At 39.0% G+C, this 16,561-nt stretch overlaps 1 protein-coding gene across 1 annotated transcript in view; it reads left to right on the top strand.

Annotated features, from left to right (window-relative positions):
* Positions 1-16,561, top strand: part of LOC137290624 (glycine dehydrogenase (decarboxylating), mitochondrial-like) — a 51,014-nt gene that overhangs the window by 28,908 nt on the left and 5,545 nt on the right. Inside the window, exons 7-22 of the mRNA XM_067821688.1 lie at positions 1,523-1,719; positions 2,967-3,063; positions 3,521-3,626; positions 4,097-4,236; positions 4,542-4,622; positions 5,747-5,847; positions 6,309-6,435; positions 7,916-8,058; positions 8,917-8,992; positions 10,328-10,453; positions 10,956-11,035; positions 12,322-12,391; positions 13,388-13,500; positions 14,640-14,899; positions 15,781-15,876; positions 16,069-16,176. Coding sequence (XP_067677789.1) covers positions 1,523-1,719; positions 2,967-3,063; positions 3,521-3,626; positions 4,097-4,236; positions 4,542-4,622; positions 5,747-5,847; positions 6,309-6,435; positions 7,916-8,058; positions 8,917-8,992; positions 10,328-10,453; positions 10,956-11,035; positions 12,322-12,391; positions 13,388-13,500; positions 14,640-14,899; positions 15,781-15,876; positions 16,069-16,176 — 1,921 coding nt within the window. The remainder of the gene's footprint in view (positions 1-1,522; positions 1,720-2,966; positions 3,064-3,520; positions 3,627-4,096; positions 4,237-4,541; positions 4,623-5,746; positions 5,848-6,308; positions 6,436-7,915; positions 8,059-8,916; positions 8,993-10,327; positions 10,454-10,955; positions 11,036-12,321; positions 12,392-13,387; positions 13,501-14,639; positions 14,900-15,780; positions 15,877-16,068; positions 16,177-16,561) is intronic.

Raw genomic sequence — 16,561 nt, 5'->3', positions numbered from 1 at the left:
CCATCACAAGTTCAGACTCCGTAAGTGTGAATGTAGTAACTTACTTCAGTAAGTTGTTCAGTCTAAGTAAACCTAGTCTCAGTGTATTTCGTTACACTCCACCACTGAGTCTAACGAAACCTTATGAAAGGTTGCATCAGGTACCCTTTGAGATTGACCAATCAGAACACAGCTTACAAATCGCGAAAGTGGACATTCGCACATACCTTTTGAACTTTTTATCTCAAAAAGGTTCATACCCGAACGATTCCGAATGCTATTTAGCATATGCTCGCTTCCGAGTGATGCACACGGCACACGTTACAACGGTGAGGAAACAGCCCCTGAAAATAGTGTTTTTGACAATATTCAAGGATGTCATCTTGTGGAAATATTGGCTGATGGTAACCATGTCGACACAACCCCCAAAGAGTATATACAGTTGGTCAAATAACTGTGTTATAAACAGATTTTTGTTTGTGGAGAGATCTGCGTTGGTAACCTGATTATTTTGAAAGTCCTTCCGATCCCTAAATAGTAGCTGTTGTTTGATTGGTTAAATCTATTTAACCGTCTCGCGTTTGATTGGACTTTTGTAAGTTGCTCAAAGGTTACCTGACGCGACCTTCTACTAGGTTTTGTTAGACCCTAGTGCTGGAGTGTAACGAAATACACTGAGACTAAGTTTACTTAGATTGGTCAACTGTTCTGAGCTATATCTTGCCAAATATTCCATACTCTTTGAAGGTATTGTTGATACATAAACTGATGTAAAACAAATTCGTAAAGTTGAAAGGTATTGTCATGAGTTCAGTAAATGCTAAAAATCAGTGAACATTGGCGAATTCCTAGCAAAACATTTACACAAAATGCAGCTGTTCACATGCATGGCTTTCAGCAGTTTAATGCATGATCCAAGTTTGCTGTTGGTTCCCGTAAGTAAGTGGAGAAATACATTGTCAGTGTAACCATACATATATATACTGGACAAAAATAGTTAGGGATATGTGTAAAATTTCAGGTTATTAATAATGATATGTTTCTTCATTCACACACTGATTAAAATATCAATCCTAAAAATACCAATATCCCTAACTTGCATGCAGTATGCATACATAACATAGAGTGAGTGCTTCATGTGAGTCTAGACTTCTGATGGGTAGTATCTAAGGTGATGATCTGTTCATAACACAGCCACCAGAGGTGCAAGGTTTAGCCACATTAGTACACCATGTTCATGGAATACGGTGAGGTTTGCCTCAATGCAGTATAATCAGGGCCTAGATTTTTTAAGCTAGTTGAAGCCTTAGCGTTGAGACAGTCATAAATGCCATACATTAACATTTAGTTACGACTGTCTTAGTGCTAAGAGAGCTTCGGAAATCTAGGCCCAGATTATTACCCTGATTGAAGAATAATTCTATAACTTGAAAGAACACTATATATATTACGATCACTTGGTTCACCTGTCAGTTTTGTTTTGAATGCAGCAAGATCTGTTAGTCTGAGGTGTATCCTAGCCTGGAGGTGTATCTGTTGTCAGACCCTGGTGGTGTGTGCTACTGACCTACTGGCACTCACTATCCTGAGGCCCCCTGGTGAGCTGGAGATGGACATTGCTGTGGGAACCACCCAGAGGTTTGGCATCCCCCTAGGTTATGGGGGACCCCATGCTGGCTTCTTTGCCTGTAAGGGGTCTTTCATGAGGATGATGCCTGGCAGGATGATTGGAGTCACCAGGTGAGACCATTTGTAGTCTCGGAAAGACTAGACTAAAGCTGAGACTGAAAGACTAGACTGAAGCTGAGACTGAAAGACTAGACTGATGCAGAGTCTCAGAAAGACTAGACTGATGCAGAGTCTCAGAAAGACTAGACTGATGCTGAGTCTCAGAAAGACTAGACTGATGCTGAGTCTCAGAAAGACTAGACTGATGCAGAGTCTCAGAAAGACTAGACTAAAGCTGAGACTGAAAGACTAGACTGAAGCTGAGACTGAAAGACTAGACTGATGCAGAGTCTCAGAAAGACTAGACTGATGCAGAGTCTCAGAAAGACTAGACTGATGCTGAGACTGAAAGACTAGACTAAAGCTGAGACTGAAAGACTAGACTGATGCAGAGTCTCAGAAAGACTAGACTGATGCAGAGTCTCAGAAAGACTAGACTGATGCAGAGTCTCAGAAAGACTAGACTGATGCTGAGTCTCAGAAAGACTAGACTGATGCTGAGTCTCAGAAAGACTAGACTGATGCAGAGTCTCAGAAAGACTAGACTGATGCTGAGTCTCAGAAAGACTAGACTGATGCTGAGTCTCAGAAAGACTAGACTGATGCAGAGTCTCAGAAAGACTAGACTGATGCAGAGTCTCAGAAAAACCAGACTGATGCTTAGTTTCAGAAATACCAGACAAATAGGCCTCTGAGACACTACACTAATGGTTGGCCACTAAAACACAAGACTGTTTGTAGTCTCTGAAACACTAACCTAATGGATGGCGTTTAAGACACTAGATCATTCCTTAGTCCCCAAAACACTAGACTAATGCTTAGTCTCTTAAACACAAGATGATTTGTAGTCTCTGAAAGACTAGACTAATAGATGATCTCTGACACACTGGGCCATTGCTTAGTCTCCAAAACACTAGATTACTGCATATCTCTGAAGCTTTGAAACTCGATCTAGACTGATGGATGGCCACTGAAACATTAGACCTGTCCCGCAAACACTCCTTTTTGAGTTGAAACTGAGGTGACCAATTCAAGCTGTGGAAAATCTAGATTTCCTTCATTTAGGGGTATACAGTGGGCGAGTACTTATTGTCGTGTAGAGACTGTAAGATAATCTGAAAAAACACATATCAAGAGAACATGTTGAAAAGATGTACAATGGCAATGTCAGAAGCTGTATAATCTCAAGTGGATTAAGTCAATGGCTTTTTTCTCTGTTCATTGTAATTCACACTGAATACAGTTCCTTATTCACCCAGAGACTCAAGTGGCCGCGATGCTCTAAGACTCGCCTTACAGACTCGAGAACAGCACATCAGGAGAGACAAGGCCACAAGCAACATCTGCACAGCACAGGTTGTGTACCCTACTGCCAAATCTAGAGTCACGAGGTCAAGCTTACATAAGGGGCATTAGGGTTGATTTAAAACATAAAAGTTGCTTTCCATTTGAGTGCCAGGGTTTGCTGAACCTTTTATTTCTGGAATATGTTGGTTTTAATTTTCATTACCTTTCACAAATTTTGGGTAAATATTTCTAGCTTGAGCCACTTTCACATTTTGTTTGTTTGGGTGACAGACCTCAAGGTTCAGCCTAGTGGTTAAGGTGTCCGCTTGTCACACCTGGGTTCAATCACCCACAATACATGCATTGGGTACAATGTAGTTGAATACACTAACTGCTGTGCTACATTTTCAAGCTTTTCACTTTCGCAGGGTTCAAGAAGTGCTAAAAATAACTTTTTCCCAATAAACAAAATATTATTTGAGATGACAGTGAATGTTGTCATCCGTGAATTCTTTATCGTGTACAGGCTCTTCTGGCCAATATGTCTGCCATGTATGCTGTCTACCATGGAGCAGAGGGACTGCGACACATTGGAAGCAGAGTGCATCATGGAGCTCTGATTCTGGCTGAAGGTGAGGCCTGCATCCTCAATATGTCACTGAGATGATATTGTACTACAAGGGTCATCCTTGGTAAGAATATGTGTCTGCAAACTATGCATGTCTTACTCGGTGAATTTGTTCATAGTATTAAAAACAACATGCTGGTAATGTCAATCACATTTGGTTTGGGTTGCCTTCCCACCCATCCAATTTTGTGAATGTTGTCAGCGTTTGAAATACTTGCCTGCCTGACCCTATGAGACTTCCACAGGTTAAAATTTAAACAATTATTATTTTGCAAGTTTTGATTTAATCATTCTTGGTAAATTAGTATTTTTATGGGCAGGTAAGTTTTGGTAAGGGCTAGCAACTTTTACTTGTAACCAGCCCTGTGGTCTGGCTGAAGTTTTTGGGAGTTTTGTACCCTGATGCTGCATGTATAATGTTTCTTCTTTCCCTATCCTGTCTTGTTATGGTCTAAACTAGCTCATTTAATTCAGGCATCAAGTCGGCAGGTCATGCTCTTTCCTCTGAGAATTTTTTTGACACTGTCAAATTTCTACCCGGGCGTGGCCAGGATCATATCCGTGAGCAAGCTGAAGCTAAACAGATCAATCTTCGCTACTACAGCGATGGCCATGTATGTATACAAGATAAACATTTACAGAAATGCTTGTACAATGTTTGTATTTAGCTCATATAAGTAAAATTTGAAATTTACAACATAGGGACCATTCGTGATTTATGGTTGCAAGGGATGAGGATGATCGTTATAGAGAAGCAAATGCAATGTATATGACCTCCCTAAAAATTATGTGCAAGCAAAATTTGTGACACCCCCCACCCCCCATACCTGTGTACAAAGTTGATGACCCACCTACTGCCCATCTTCTTCTACTTCTTCTTCTTCATCATCATCATCATCATCACGTCTTGATGTTCCAGGTTGGCGTGTCTTTAGATGAGACAGTAGAGAGAGATGACTTGTCTGACCTGCTGCAGGTTGTTGGTTCACCAAAGACAGCGGTAGGCATGTTTTATCACATGAGTTCCAGAATGAAAACTTGATTCAAATAAAAAATCAAATCCATGAGAACTGCCATTAATTTGATGTAAACTGGCTTCAATTCATCTCAGTTTCCTGCCTGAATATTGTGTAATATGATAAATTTCTAGGTCTGCTTGATGTGAAACACAAAAAAGTGATTCCATGGTATTTGAAATTTAAGGAATATTAGGCCACACACACCAACTGACTACTGATTCCTGATTGGCTGGCAATGGAATGGGATGGATTTCTGTTGCATTATTGTCCTGTGGCGTGTTCCACAAAGTGATTGTAACCCTAAGATGATCGTAGCTCCCATATTTAGACATAGACTTATGACTGTCATAGCACTATGATCGCATTGTGGAATGGGGCATAGAACAATATCACTGATTTTGTATTCTTGTTTGCAGTTTTTGTCATGGTTAAGTTAATGTTGTTGACAAATTTGTTTAAAGGAATGAATAATATGTTGATGCATTTATAGAGATAGAAACCAAATAACAAGTGCGCAAATATTCACATGAATGTGAAGTACAGATTTAAACAGTTTGCCTACTAACTTTTAAGTTTGTTCACAAATACATTGTCAGATTATGTTTTCTGAAATCATGTGTTTTCAGGCAGCCAAGTCTACTGCAATTATTTGAACTATGTACGCACGCATGCACACACACATGCACTCTCGCACACCCTTGCACGCACATACGCACACACTCTTTGGAGAGCATACATTAAAACGGTTGGCATCACAGACACTGAAAATAAATATGTAATACCTTCTTTTTCAGAAAGTTAACTAGAAGCAGGATATGAAACCCTCACAAATTTCAGCCAGACAACAGGACTGGTTAGATGTATAACTTGCCAGCCCTGACCAAAACTTACCTGCCCATAAAATCTCATTAATGATGCATGTCGCCATTTTAACCTGACCATTGGACAGGTGAATTTGAGAATCTGGCAGTACATGCTGAAAATAACTGTCTCAGGTGGTCTTGCACACAGGTATTTCGAATACTGCTAGTAGAAAACTGAATCTCTGTAAAAATTTGTCATATTATGAATTTTCAGTCAGTTAAAGTTCTGTCGCTGATTCCAGGAGGAGATAAGCGACCAGCTTGGCACCAACCCTAACACCAGTCTCCATAATAGCCAGCACCGGAGGACCAGTGACTTCCTCACTCACTCAGTCTTCAAGAGGTTGGTGTTAAAATCAGATCTAAACTTGCCCATATAATCACTTAAATTAAACTGACTTCCTTAAAAAAAAATTGTCGAAATATAGTCTGGAATAGAAGTTGCCAGTAACCATGTAGCTCAAGAAAGCATGACTACTAGTGGTACAGTGTATATTTCATTGACTGTCAAAGTTAAAAGTTTGTTCTGAGGTGACCTGAGGAATCTTTGTTAAGTGATACTGAGAATAAGGTCAAAATGTAATGAGATTGAAAGATTCAGTCGTAAAAAATAGAAAAAAATTTTTTAAACATAGTGATGGTTTGTTAAACTACGTTTTTATTCCTTTTTCCAAAATTATAAGACAAATCATCAGAGCCAGTCTGTCAATTCTGTCAGTTTTGTTGCATGTAGAAGACTTTTTGTTAGTGACAACTTCATCAGTCTCAAATAAAATCAAAAACAAATGACCACCTCTGTGGCAGATATCAATCTGAGACGAACATTGTGCGCTACATGAAGCAGCTTGAGAACAAAGACCTGTCGCTAGTCCACTCCATGATTCCCCTTGGGTCCTGCACCATGAAGCTCAACAGCACCACAGAGATGATGGTCAGTGTAGGCATCAGTACATGACTGGGGCTTAAATGTTAACTTATTTGTTTGGTTAGTTGGTTGTTATGTAAAGCCTGCTTTGGCAATATTCCATCTATATTTTCTGTAAATAATCAACAATCCAGTGATCAAGAGCATGAGCTTCAGTCTGTTCAAGTGGTCTACAATGACACGTGTCATTGAGCCTGAACTCCAGATATCATTAGTCACCTCTTACGAAAGGCATGGATTACTGAAGATCAAGTCTTTCCCTGATCTTCATGGGTGTTAATGTCACAGTTTGAATAGTAGCCCATCTACATCACAACATAACAGCTTTCTCTGAGAAGAAGGCCTGAGGTTGTACATGTATCAGATATTTCCCACTTTGGTGAATCCGATGATGGAGTGTGGTGCTTACAAACATAGAAACATCCCAGAGAATGCAGATACAAATTCACAATCATAATTTCTGGCATGCCCAAGGGATGTAACTCAAAGTGAATTTGGCCAAATGCAACTTATTGAAGTGAGTGTGTTTTCTTTATTTTTATGCCTCACACAGTAATATTCCAACTATATGGAACTATATATATCCCAACTATATATAAATAATCAAGTCTGGACCAGACAATCAAGTGATCAACAGCATGAGCATGTATCTATACCACGAAAAACTGGTGACACATGTCAACCAAGTTAGTGAGCGTGACCACCTGATTACTGAAAATCAGTTCTAACCCTGATCTTCACTGGTCCAGCCTATTCAAACATGGTATAGGTCAGTATATATATATATATGTTACTGTCAGATTGTGAAATCAGTCACTTCGTGAACTGACTAAGAGGGTCAGCCATTTCAAGTCATTTTGTGTAACAACAATCAATATACTTCAGTCATTTCATAAAATTTCTTTTCATCTATATGTGTTGGACAGGGGTTTGTGGGGTGTGGCCGATCTGGACAGTAAGTGTCAAACAAACAGGTGCAAATACTTCAAAGCCAAACTGAAGTGCAATAGTTGCTGCCACAACAGTTCTAACTATTAGTGACAGGAAATGATTTGTTGCAGTTGTGATCTACTTTTGAAGATTAAGTTATTAAGTGAGTATTCATGAAATGACTGAAGTATATTGATTTAAAATTTGTTGGTACAAAATGTCACAAAACAGCTGTCACTCTTAGCGATTTCACGAAATGACTGAAATGTTTAGTCTTTTCACAATTCACAATCTAACTGTAAATATATATATGTTAGTGTGAAAATAGCACTTGATACATGCTGTAATAGTTCTACATTTAAACTACTGCAGTAATTCCACTATTCAAACATTTTATAGAATGGAGAAATGACGTATCATGTCTGACACAGATGCAGGTATTTCTGCAGAAGGTCCGGGGTTAGAAATAATTATTTTAACTTGCTGAAAAGTAGACACAAGTGACCCAGTTTGTAAGGCTCATGTGACATTATTGTACGCTGTTCTTCTCCTCTAGCCATGTTCATGGAAGGAGTTTGCCTGCATTCACCCATTTGTCCCCCAAGAGCAGACTCTCGGCTACCAACAGATGTTTGAGGAACTTGAAGCTGATCTGTGTGAGATCACAGGTTATGACAAGATTTCATTTCAACCAAACAGGTACTACCTGCAAATATTCTGCAAGTGATAAATTGATGAATAGATTCATGAAGATTTGTATGTGTAATATTTATGTTTATTTTTTGATGAAGAAGTAAAAGAGGTACCCTTCACAATGTTGGCTCAAGAGAGGGTTTTTGAGTGTTTTGACTCATCAAATTCAGTGAGGACCCCCTCTGTTTTACATCTGCCCATCTATTTAACATTAGAGGTGGTCCAGAAACATTATTTTCATCAATTTGGACCCATTCAAAATTTCACCCAAATCTAGCACTGCCTTCATATCTTGTGGGGACCAATTATGTACAAGATATATTTGATTCTCCCATATTGTAAAAGAGCCACAGGGAGGCATAGAACTGGAATATACCAGCAGTGGTACACTACCCACTAAAGTCTGTCTCCTTAGATCCTCCACTGGTGGTGGGGTACCCTTATAGTTAAAGTGTTCACATGTCATGCTAATGACCTCGGTTTAAATCCCCACATGGGAAATACTCATGTAAACTCACTCACTCACTAAATCCTATGGAATATATTGGAAAAGGAGGACTACTTGAGGCTCAATGTAGAAGCAAGTCAAGCCTGTCTCAGCTCGTGAAATTTAGTTTTGGTTTAGGCTCCTTTCAGATGATGTATATTTTTTTAGGTACATCATTAATGATCAAATATTATCTCGTAGATAAATATTTTTTTTTTTCTATATCATACATGAGAAGTATGGTTTACAACAAAATAAATAAACGTTTGTTCGTTTGTTTGTTTGTTTGTTTGTTTGTTTGTTTGTTTGTTTGTTCCTTCTTAGTTAATCATGAACTGAAGCTGAAGATATTGTGTAATACTGGGTGTATGTTCCAGCGGAGCACAAGGAGAGTATGCAGGTCTGAGGGCTATAATGGCCTATTTGAAGGACCAGGGAGAAGATCAGAGAAATGTGAGTGTGCTGATCAGCAACATATGGCTTTTGTTTCCAACATGTGAATGACCATAAGATGGAAGTTTCCAGATAAATGATTCCGTTTGAAAATTGGGGTTGGAATTGGTCCTCAACAGCCCAAACTTATCATAAAGCCAGACCAATTTTGTTTCGTATTTTATGGGTCCAACGGTTGTATTCTATGAAGAATAAGAAAAAAGTATAAATTAATTTTCCCTTTTCAACAACTAAAAGCTTATCATTTATACTGGCCAAAAATGTAGTCATTCTTCTTGGCCCATATACACGTTATAACTGCCAAAAGTAAAATACTTTTAGTATTTGAGAGGTCTGTTACTTTGACTGGTGATTTATATTTTTTCCCTTCTACCGTAAGTTTTCTGAAGACAAAAATCCATAAAACAAGAAACATAATTAGTGTGGCCTAAGAGGCTAGTAGCAGGTTAAATATTCAGGTTTGCTAACATGGTTGATGCATCTTAACGCATCTCAGTTATGTGAATATATGCTCATGATGACAGTCACTGGATTGTGTGGTCCAGACTTATTATTTCAAAAACACTTACATATAGCTGGAATATTGCTGTGTAGCATTGAACAATACATGAGCAAACAAAAAATGGAAACTTTGAATGTGGTTGAATAAATAGCCCTCTGACTCTTGGCAGGACTAATGTCAATGTCATTCAGATGACAACGTATTGTCAGGATTATAGGTACAACATGGATGCAAGTCTGTTACCAGCAGGGTATATCTCAAATATAAAGGATGCTGTGTGGATCCTAGGTAGGAAGCAGTGGGGTAGCCTAGTGGTTAAAACAGTGGCCCCTCACACTGAAGACCCAGGTTTGATTCCCACATGGGTACGATGCCCATTTCTGGTGTCTGCTGTCATGATATTACTAGAATATTGTTAAAAGTAGCATGAAACTGAACACACTCACTCACTCACTCACTATGCTGGTCATAACATATGACTAAGTGACTTGGTTTATTGTGTATACATGTGTAATTGTATACAGAATCAGGGATTGATGCCATACTCACAGATCAAGGTTCGAGTACATGTGTATTTACCAATTGTGAGTGAGTGAGTGATGGGGTCAGAAAGTCTGCCAGTCTCTCCTTTCACGGTGCTCTCAGGTGATCACTAAGGTATCGTTGGTGCAGTTTTGAAGAATGGGAGTTCAGATTAACCTTAGTAATGGTTGCTTCATGAACTGTGAAGAGTTGAGCCATCACTGTTTAATGTGAAGATGATCAGTAACCACCTTACTGTGCAGTTCACAAGCACTCACCTGTCATCAGTGTGTGTAAACATGTGGTTCCAGGTTTGCCTGATCCCAGTGTCAGCTCATGGCACCAACCCTGCCAGTGCCCAAATGGCTGGCATGAAGATCCAGCCCATCAATGTAGACAAGGATGGACATGTGGACATGAAGCACTTGGATGCTATGGTGTGTATTGTCTGGAACATGTAGCATTACCCCAGGGCATACCTGTATACATTAAATTAGTGCATACTCATTATTATTACCCTTGAGATAAATGTGTTGAATTCTGATTGGTTAAAAGCCAAAGCAAATGAAACCATGTAGGTGGATTTGCCAGGCTATATGAATCGAACATCTCATCAAATCTGTCATGTGACACACTACAAAGGTTGCATCTCATTCTGCCAAACGTTGAATGTTGTTGTTTAAAAATATGCTTATTTAAAAGATCTTAAGGGTAATAAATTCATCACACTGTGTTTTGGAAGGGTGTATGGGCCTGTAAGACCCTTGAAAATTCAATTTCTTTCCACAAAGTTTCCAGGAAACAAAGTCACACAAATGTTTTGCCTTCTTAGGTAGACATATGTTAAAATCATTAGGTAAACGTGGAGCTTGATTATATTTTTAGAAAAAAATCCTACTATCACATCATTAAAATCAAACACTTGCCTACTAACTTCAGATTGCGAAGCACACTGACCACCTTGCTTGTCTGATGATCACTTACCCCTCTACACATGGAGTCTTCGACAAGGACATCAGGTAACAACTCACTACCACAACTGACTGCCTCTGTGTTGCAGAGGTTAGAGTATAACCTGGGGAGCGGAAGGTCACTGGTTCAGTCCCCAGCCGTGTCATACCAAAGGATGTTAAAATATGGTACATGTTGGTCCTTGCCTGGCACTCTGCACTAATGGTTTCAACAAGGAATGGTCGGCTCGGAGTCAATATAATGTGTCCCAATGGGATATTCATACTAAAATGTGGCATGGTATCTCAGTGAGCTAGCACTATGACACCAGCTTAAGCCTCGGCTGGTACAAGCAGCCACACATACACTGATGATGCGTGCAAATATTCTTAAGTACAGCATTAAACCCTGTTTTACCTCATCACTGACACAACTCTTTGTTCTTGTCAAAAATGAAAGCTTCTGTAGAATTGTATTACTAGTTGTTACTATTAGAAAGATACATTCAAACTAATTATGAGCAAATTGACAGAATCATTATTTGTTAGTGACCTTATAAATATTTACCAGCCAAATAAGTACAGAAATAAAGCCTGTTTGGATAAGAATGACTTTTTCAACTTGGTACATTCAGTGCATTTGCATGCTTAAATCCACTGGGGACCAGATTGATACAGGTATCAAACTCTGTATTGTATATTGTACAAAAACTCTGTATTGTATATTGTACAAGGCTAATAAATTGGGTGTCTCGTCTACATGCAGTGTTTAGCACACTGTTACAGACTTACAGCCCAATCATCTCAAATAAGTAAATCACGCAAACAAAGCTTCAAAAGTGACACAGAAAAACAGTGCTGTTGAATAGTTATATAACTGATTGGTAATTAGGAATATTGAAGAGTGAAATTCGTCTTTCTTATCCCATGTTGCCAAGTATGTTGGTATGCATTTACCTGAGTGACAGGAACACCTGTTTATACCTGTATAAGATGAATTGCCAACCATGGGAGCACCTGCCTACCTGTACGCCTTATACACATGTATGACAAGATGCCTATTGCAGGGGTACCTGTTTACCTATATGACAATTTGCTTACTACAGGGCTCACTATTACCTTTATGACAAGATACCTAAGACCAGGGTGTCTTATTACCTGTTGCCTACTCTGTTACCTGTATGACAAGATGCCTACTAGGGACACCTGATTACCTGTATGACAGGTTGCCTAAAACAGTATACATGTTTACATGTGTGACAAGTTGCCTACTAGGGACACCTGTTTATCTGTATGGCAAGCTGCCTACATTATGGGTACCTGTTTCCCTGTATGACAAGTTCTTGTTGTTCCAGGATGATCTGTGACATGATCCACCACTACGGGGGGCAGGTGTATCTGGATGGAGCCAACATGAATGCACAGGTAACTTAACGATCTTCAGTGCAGCTTTGAAACATGCAGCTGGATGGGAAGAAAACCATTCTATATGTATTCATTCCTGACCGGATCCCAGGATAATTTTCATCTCCACTACTAAAGACCTGTCTCCAGAGGGGGCTCTCTGGCTACATCACTCCTTTGTTGTCTGTCTAAGGGGACTGTAGGGCTCAACATGTGCCCCACTACCCTGCTTGACCATGACTTCTGAGGATGGCTGCAATGATTTGGTTCGAGTCATTGAACACTGAATTTGACTCATTAGTTTTGATTTTTGATAACCATTATCACAATTTCAATATCTGAATACCTACTTAAATCATTAACACACAGCCGGAACATAATTATAGGTCCAGCTCAAGCAGGTTTGCACACTGAAATAAGGTAAAACGTGATCATCCAATGAGAATTGTTGTTTGTAGACATCACCAAGTTGACAATGGATTTCAGACTAAAAATATGAGTCAGAGAGTTAAATGAAATCTGATGTTTTACTTGTGTAAAAAATTGAACTGAAAATGATCGAATCATGGGTCCAATATGGAAAATTGAATCGAATCACAGTCAGCTTTACTCAGGATCAGGTAGCTGTCAGCTATATCAACATGCCCCATCAAGCTTCTTACTTACATTATCTATCACAGGTTTACTTGTCTGATTTGTACTATTACAGACTGCGTGGGAATAGCCGTGATATTGTTGGCTCCAGTGTACAAAACATAATTTCACAGGAAAACACTGTTAAGCATGTTCATAACATTTATGAGTGAGTGAGTATGGTTTTACACCACTTTTAACAATATTCCAGTAATATCACAGCAGGGGGACACCAGAAATGACACTATGTAGGGAATCAAACCTAGGCTTAGGCATGATGAGCAAATACTTTAACCACTAGTCTACACCACCGCCCCATAGTATTTATGAAATGCAATATGTAGTGATATTGACTATCAGTGAACACAGGGGAATATGTTCTAGGTTGGTATCTGTCGTCCTGGTGACTACGGCTCTGATGTGTCCCATCTTAACCTTCACAAGACCTTTTGCATCCCCCACGGAGGAGGTGGACCAGGAATGGGACCCATCGGAGTGTGAGTAGAATTCTTCTATGTCTGTGTTAGTGACCTGAAGTCTGTATCACTGTCAGTTAAGAAGTCATTTCCTGTTCTCGCAGCACCTAGGATATCGCCTGAAAAAACAATTCTTATGGTATGAATGATTGTTGTTTGTAAATGAAGAGATTTTTTCTCTAACATCTGCATCTGGCAGCTGATAGATCCATCTGGTGAATTACCACTCGAAGGCCACTTCCTAGTTACCTGTCAGTGAAGGAAAACTACCGCAAGTGTCAATGATGGGGGCAGAAAACGAGTTCACTGCAAGAATAGGAGATGGAACTATGATTCAAAATTAATAACAGTCTGTACAATATCGCCTTATTGAGCAGTGTGCTGGTGGTGTTTGCAGATTTATGAGATAAGATTATTAGATTTAAGCTACAGAGCTGGGTCCTGATCCACACAGTAGTTGTAGTTCTACAAGCTATCATAGCTCAAATGACGAATGTGAATCAAGGCCTGATCTGATTGGTTGAATGATGCATTATCGACCATCCTTCACATCAGTTTAATGATTCAGTTTTTATAAAGCCAATAATTAACTCTCACACGACTTTGGTTATTATCACATTTAACAACACTTTATCCATGTGGTCATAATACCAAATAAACTACTACAGTTGTTGTGTTCATCAGTACAGGATTGTATTCTTTTTCATAGAGATTCTCCTTGGAGTACACATAAGCAATAAAGCGACTTAGAGTTACCTACTATTGCCTGTAGAGGTCCATGGGGCCCTGTAGGAGTGATCGAACAAAACAAATTTTTTGTTTTGTAAATATTTTATTCAAATATTGTTACAGCTGTATTTTAAAGCAGGAATTAGAAATGGACATTTTAGTTCTTATACGTACCACAAGGAGGACTCTATTCAAATAGTCTGCTACCTCTACGGGTTTGTTCAAACTTGGTGTGACTAGTGGCTGCACGATTTGTTTACTTCCAATGAGTCCAGTTTGAAAATGTGATGTATCATGGGGACATCCCGTGATCAAGGGAAAAACAAAGAGCTTTGAGCATACACCTAAATGGGATGAACTATAGCGCAATATAAATACTCATGCAATAATAATACTGGTAATAGAAGATACACCACAATTCCTGTTTCCAGGAAGAAGCACCTTGCCCCATACCTACCCACACATCCTATAATTCCTCCATACGGCACAACCGGTCCAGAGGCACAGTCGTTTGGAGTGGTATCAGCAGCCCCCTTTGGCTCCAGTGCAATCCTCCCCATCTCGTGGGCTTACATCAAGATGATGGGGGCAGAGGGGCTGCGTCATGCTTCAGAGATTGCCATCCTAAATGCAAACTACATGAGCAAGAGACTGAACGGCCATTACAAGACTCTGTATACGAATGAGGAAGGTAGGTTCAATTTGCCAGATTCTGTGATATATATAATAAACAGAATGCAGATATTTGTGCTTGTCATAACTCCTCTATGAATACAAGATCATTCACAGCTGTAGTAAAAACTAAGCATAGTCACAGGCAATGCAGGAGTATTGATACCACAGAATATATATTTAAAACAAACGATTAAAATAAAATGATAAAAAAATAAATAAAACTTCATGATTGCATAAGGTACTCTGTGCGGATTCAGAATTATCATAGCATAATGTCAGCATAACCTATGATTGATGTAAGAGCCAAGTAAGGAAGGTTGGATGACCACACTGTGTGACTTAGTTGACTGTATAAAACGGCACGTGAAGCTTTGGGTTAGAATTTATCTTCAGTAACCCATGCTTGTCGCATGAGGTGAGTAACAGGTGTGGATGGTCAGACTCACTAACTTGGTTTACACATGTCATTTTATTCTACTTCCGTACATTGATGCTCATGCTGTTAATAACTGGATTGTCTGGTCCATACTTGATTATTTACAGACCGCCGCCATACAGTTGAAATATAGCTGAGTGTGGCATAAAACTCAACTCAATCACTCGATCACTCACTATAAAAACGACATGGACAATTATCTCTGTGTTAGATTTGAGCTTTCAGTCACATATTTGTCAGTTTCAGAGTTTGTGTTGTGATATAGTTTTAATGTTGCTGACTGCATAATTATACAGGATTCATTGATACAAGAATGTCATGAGTTTGAATGCAACATGTATAATTGTTTTGAAATACGTTTCCCTAATTAAGTTACAATATGTTTTGATTTTACGTATAATGCTTCTGATGCTAAGATTCAATATTGCTTTTATGTACAGATTTTTCTATTTTCCTTTCAGGCTTTGTTGCCCATGAATTCATCATTGACTGCAGAGAATTCAAGAAGAATGCCAACATAGAAGTGGTGGACATAGCCAAGAGACTTCAGGACTATGGTGTGTATCTAAAGTGGATTGCAGGGGGCACTCAAGTCAATCTTAAGTAATATGTCAAACACTTAAATGTTTATTTGTAATCATTGTACTTGACAATCTCATCATTTCTCGCCTAGATGTTGTGTAGATGAAGTTAATCATCAAATGTTTGCCTTGTGAGATTATCAAGTAATACTGCTCTACAACCCACAGGCTTCCACTCTCCCACCATGTCATGGCCAGTTGCGGGGACACTGATGATTGAGCCCACAGAGTCTGAAGACAAGGGCGAGCTGGACCGGCTGTGTGATGCTCTCATTGGTAAGTACATGGTGTGCCATACTCAACTGAAGAATGTGGAAAGGTCCATGAGATGAAAAACAGGGACAGGGCATGCTACCCACATCATAGAGTCAGAGATGCCAACCCTAATTTAGCCCAAATGGCTAAACCCTGATGAAGAAATAAGTATTCTTTTGCCAAATTTAGCATTATTTTTTCCCCAAGAATATTAATATATTAGTAAAAAATATATAGATATTCTGTGAAATAGTTATTAACATTGTACTTACCTAAATCAGTATTAAGTATCCACATATAGCTTTATACTAAAAAGAATGTGGCGGAAATTTCTGGTTTGCATTCAACTTGATAATTTTACTTTGAATTATTTGTTAAAAAAATCTTGATCCACCAGTGATAAAAA

This window comes from Haliotis asinina, chromosome 7 (genome assembly GCF_037392515.1).
Source record: "Haliotis asinina isolate JCU_RB_2024 chromosome 7, JCU_Hal_asi_v2, whole genome shotgun sequence".
Taxonomy (NCBI): Eukaryota; Metazoa; Mollusca; class Gastropoda; order Lepetellida; family Haliotidae; genus Haliotis; species Haliotis asinina.
This window is presented reverse-complemented; position numbering and strand designations above follow the sequence as displayed.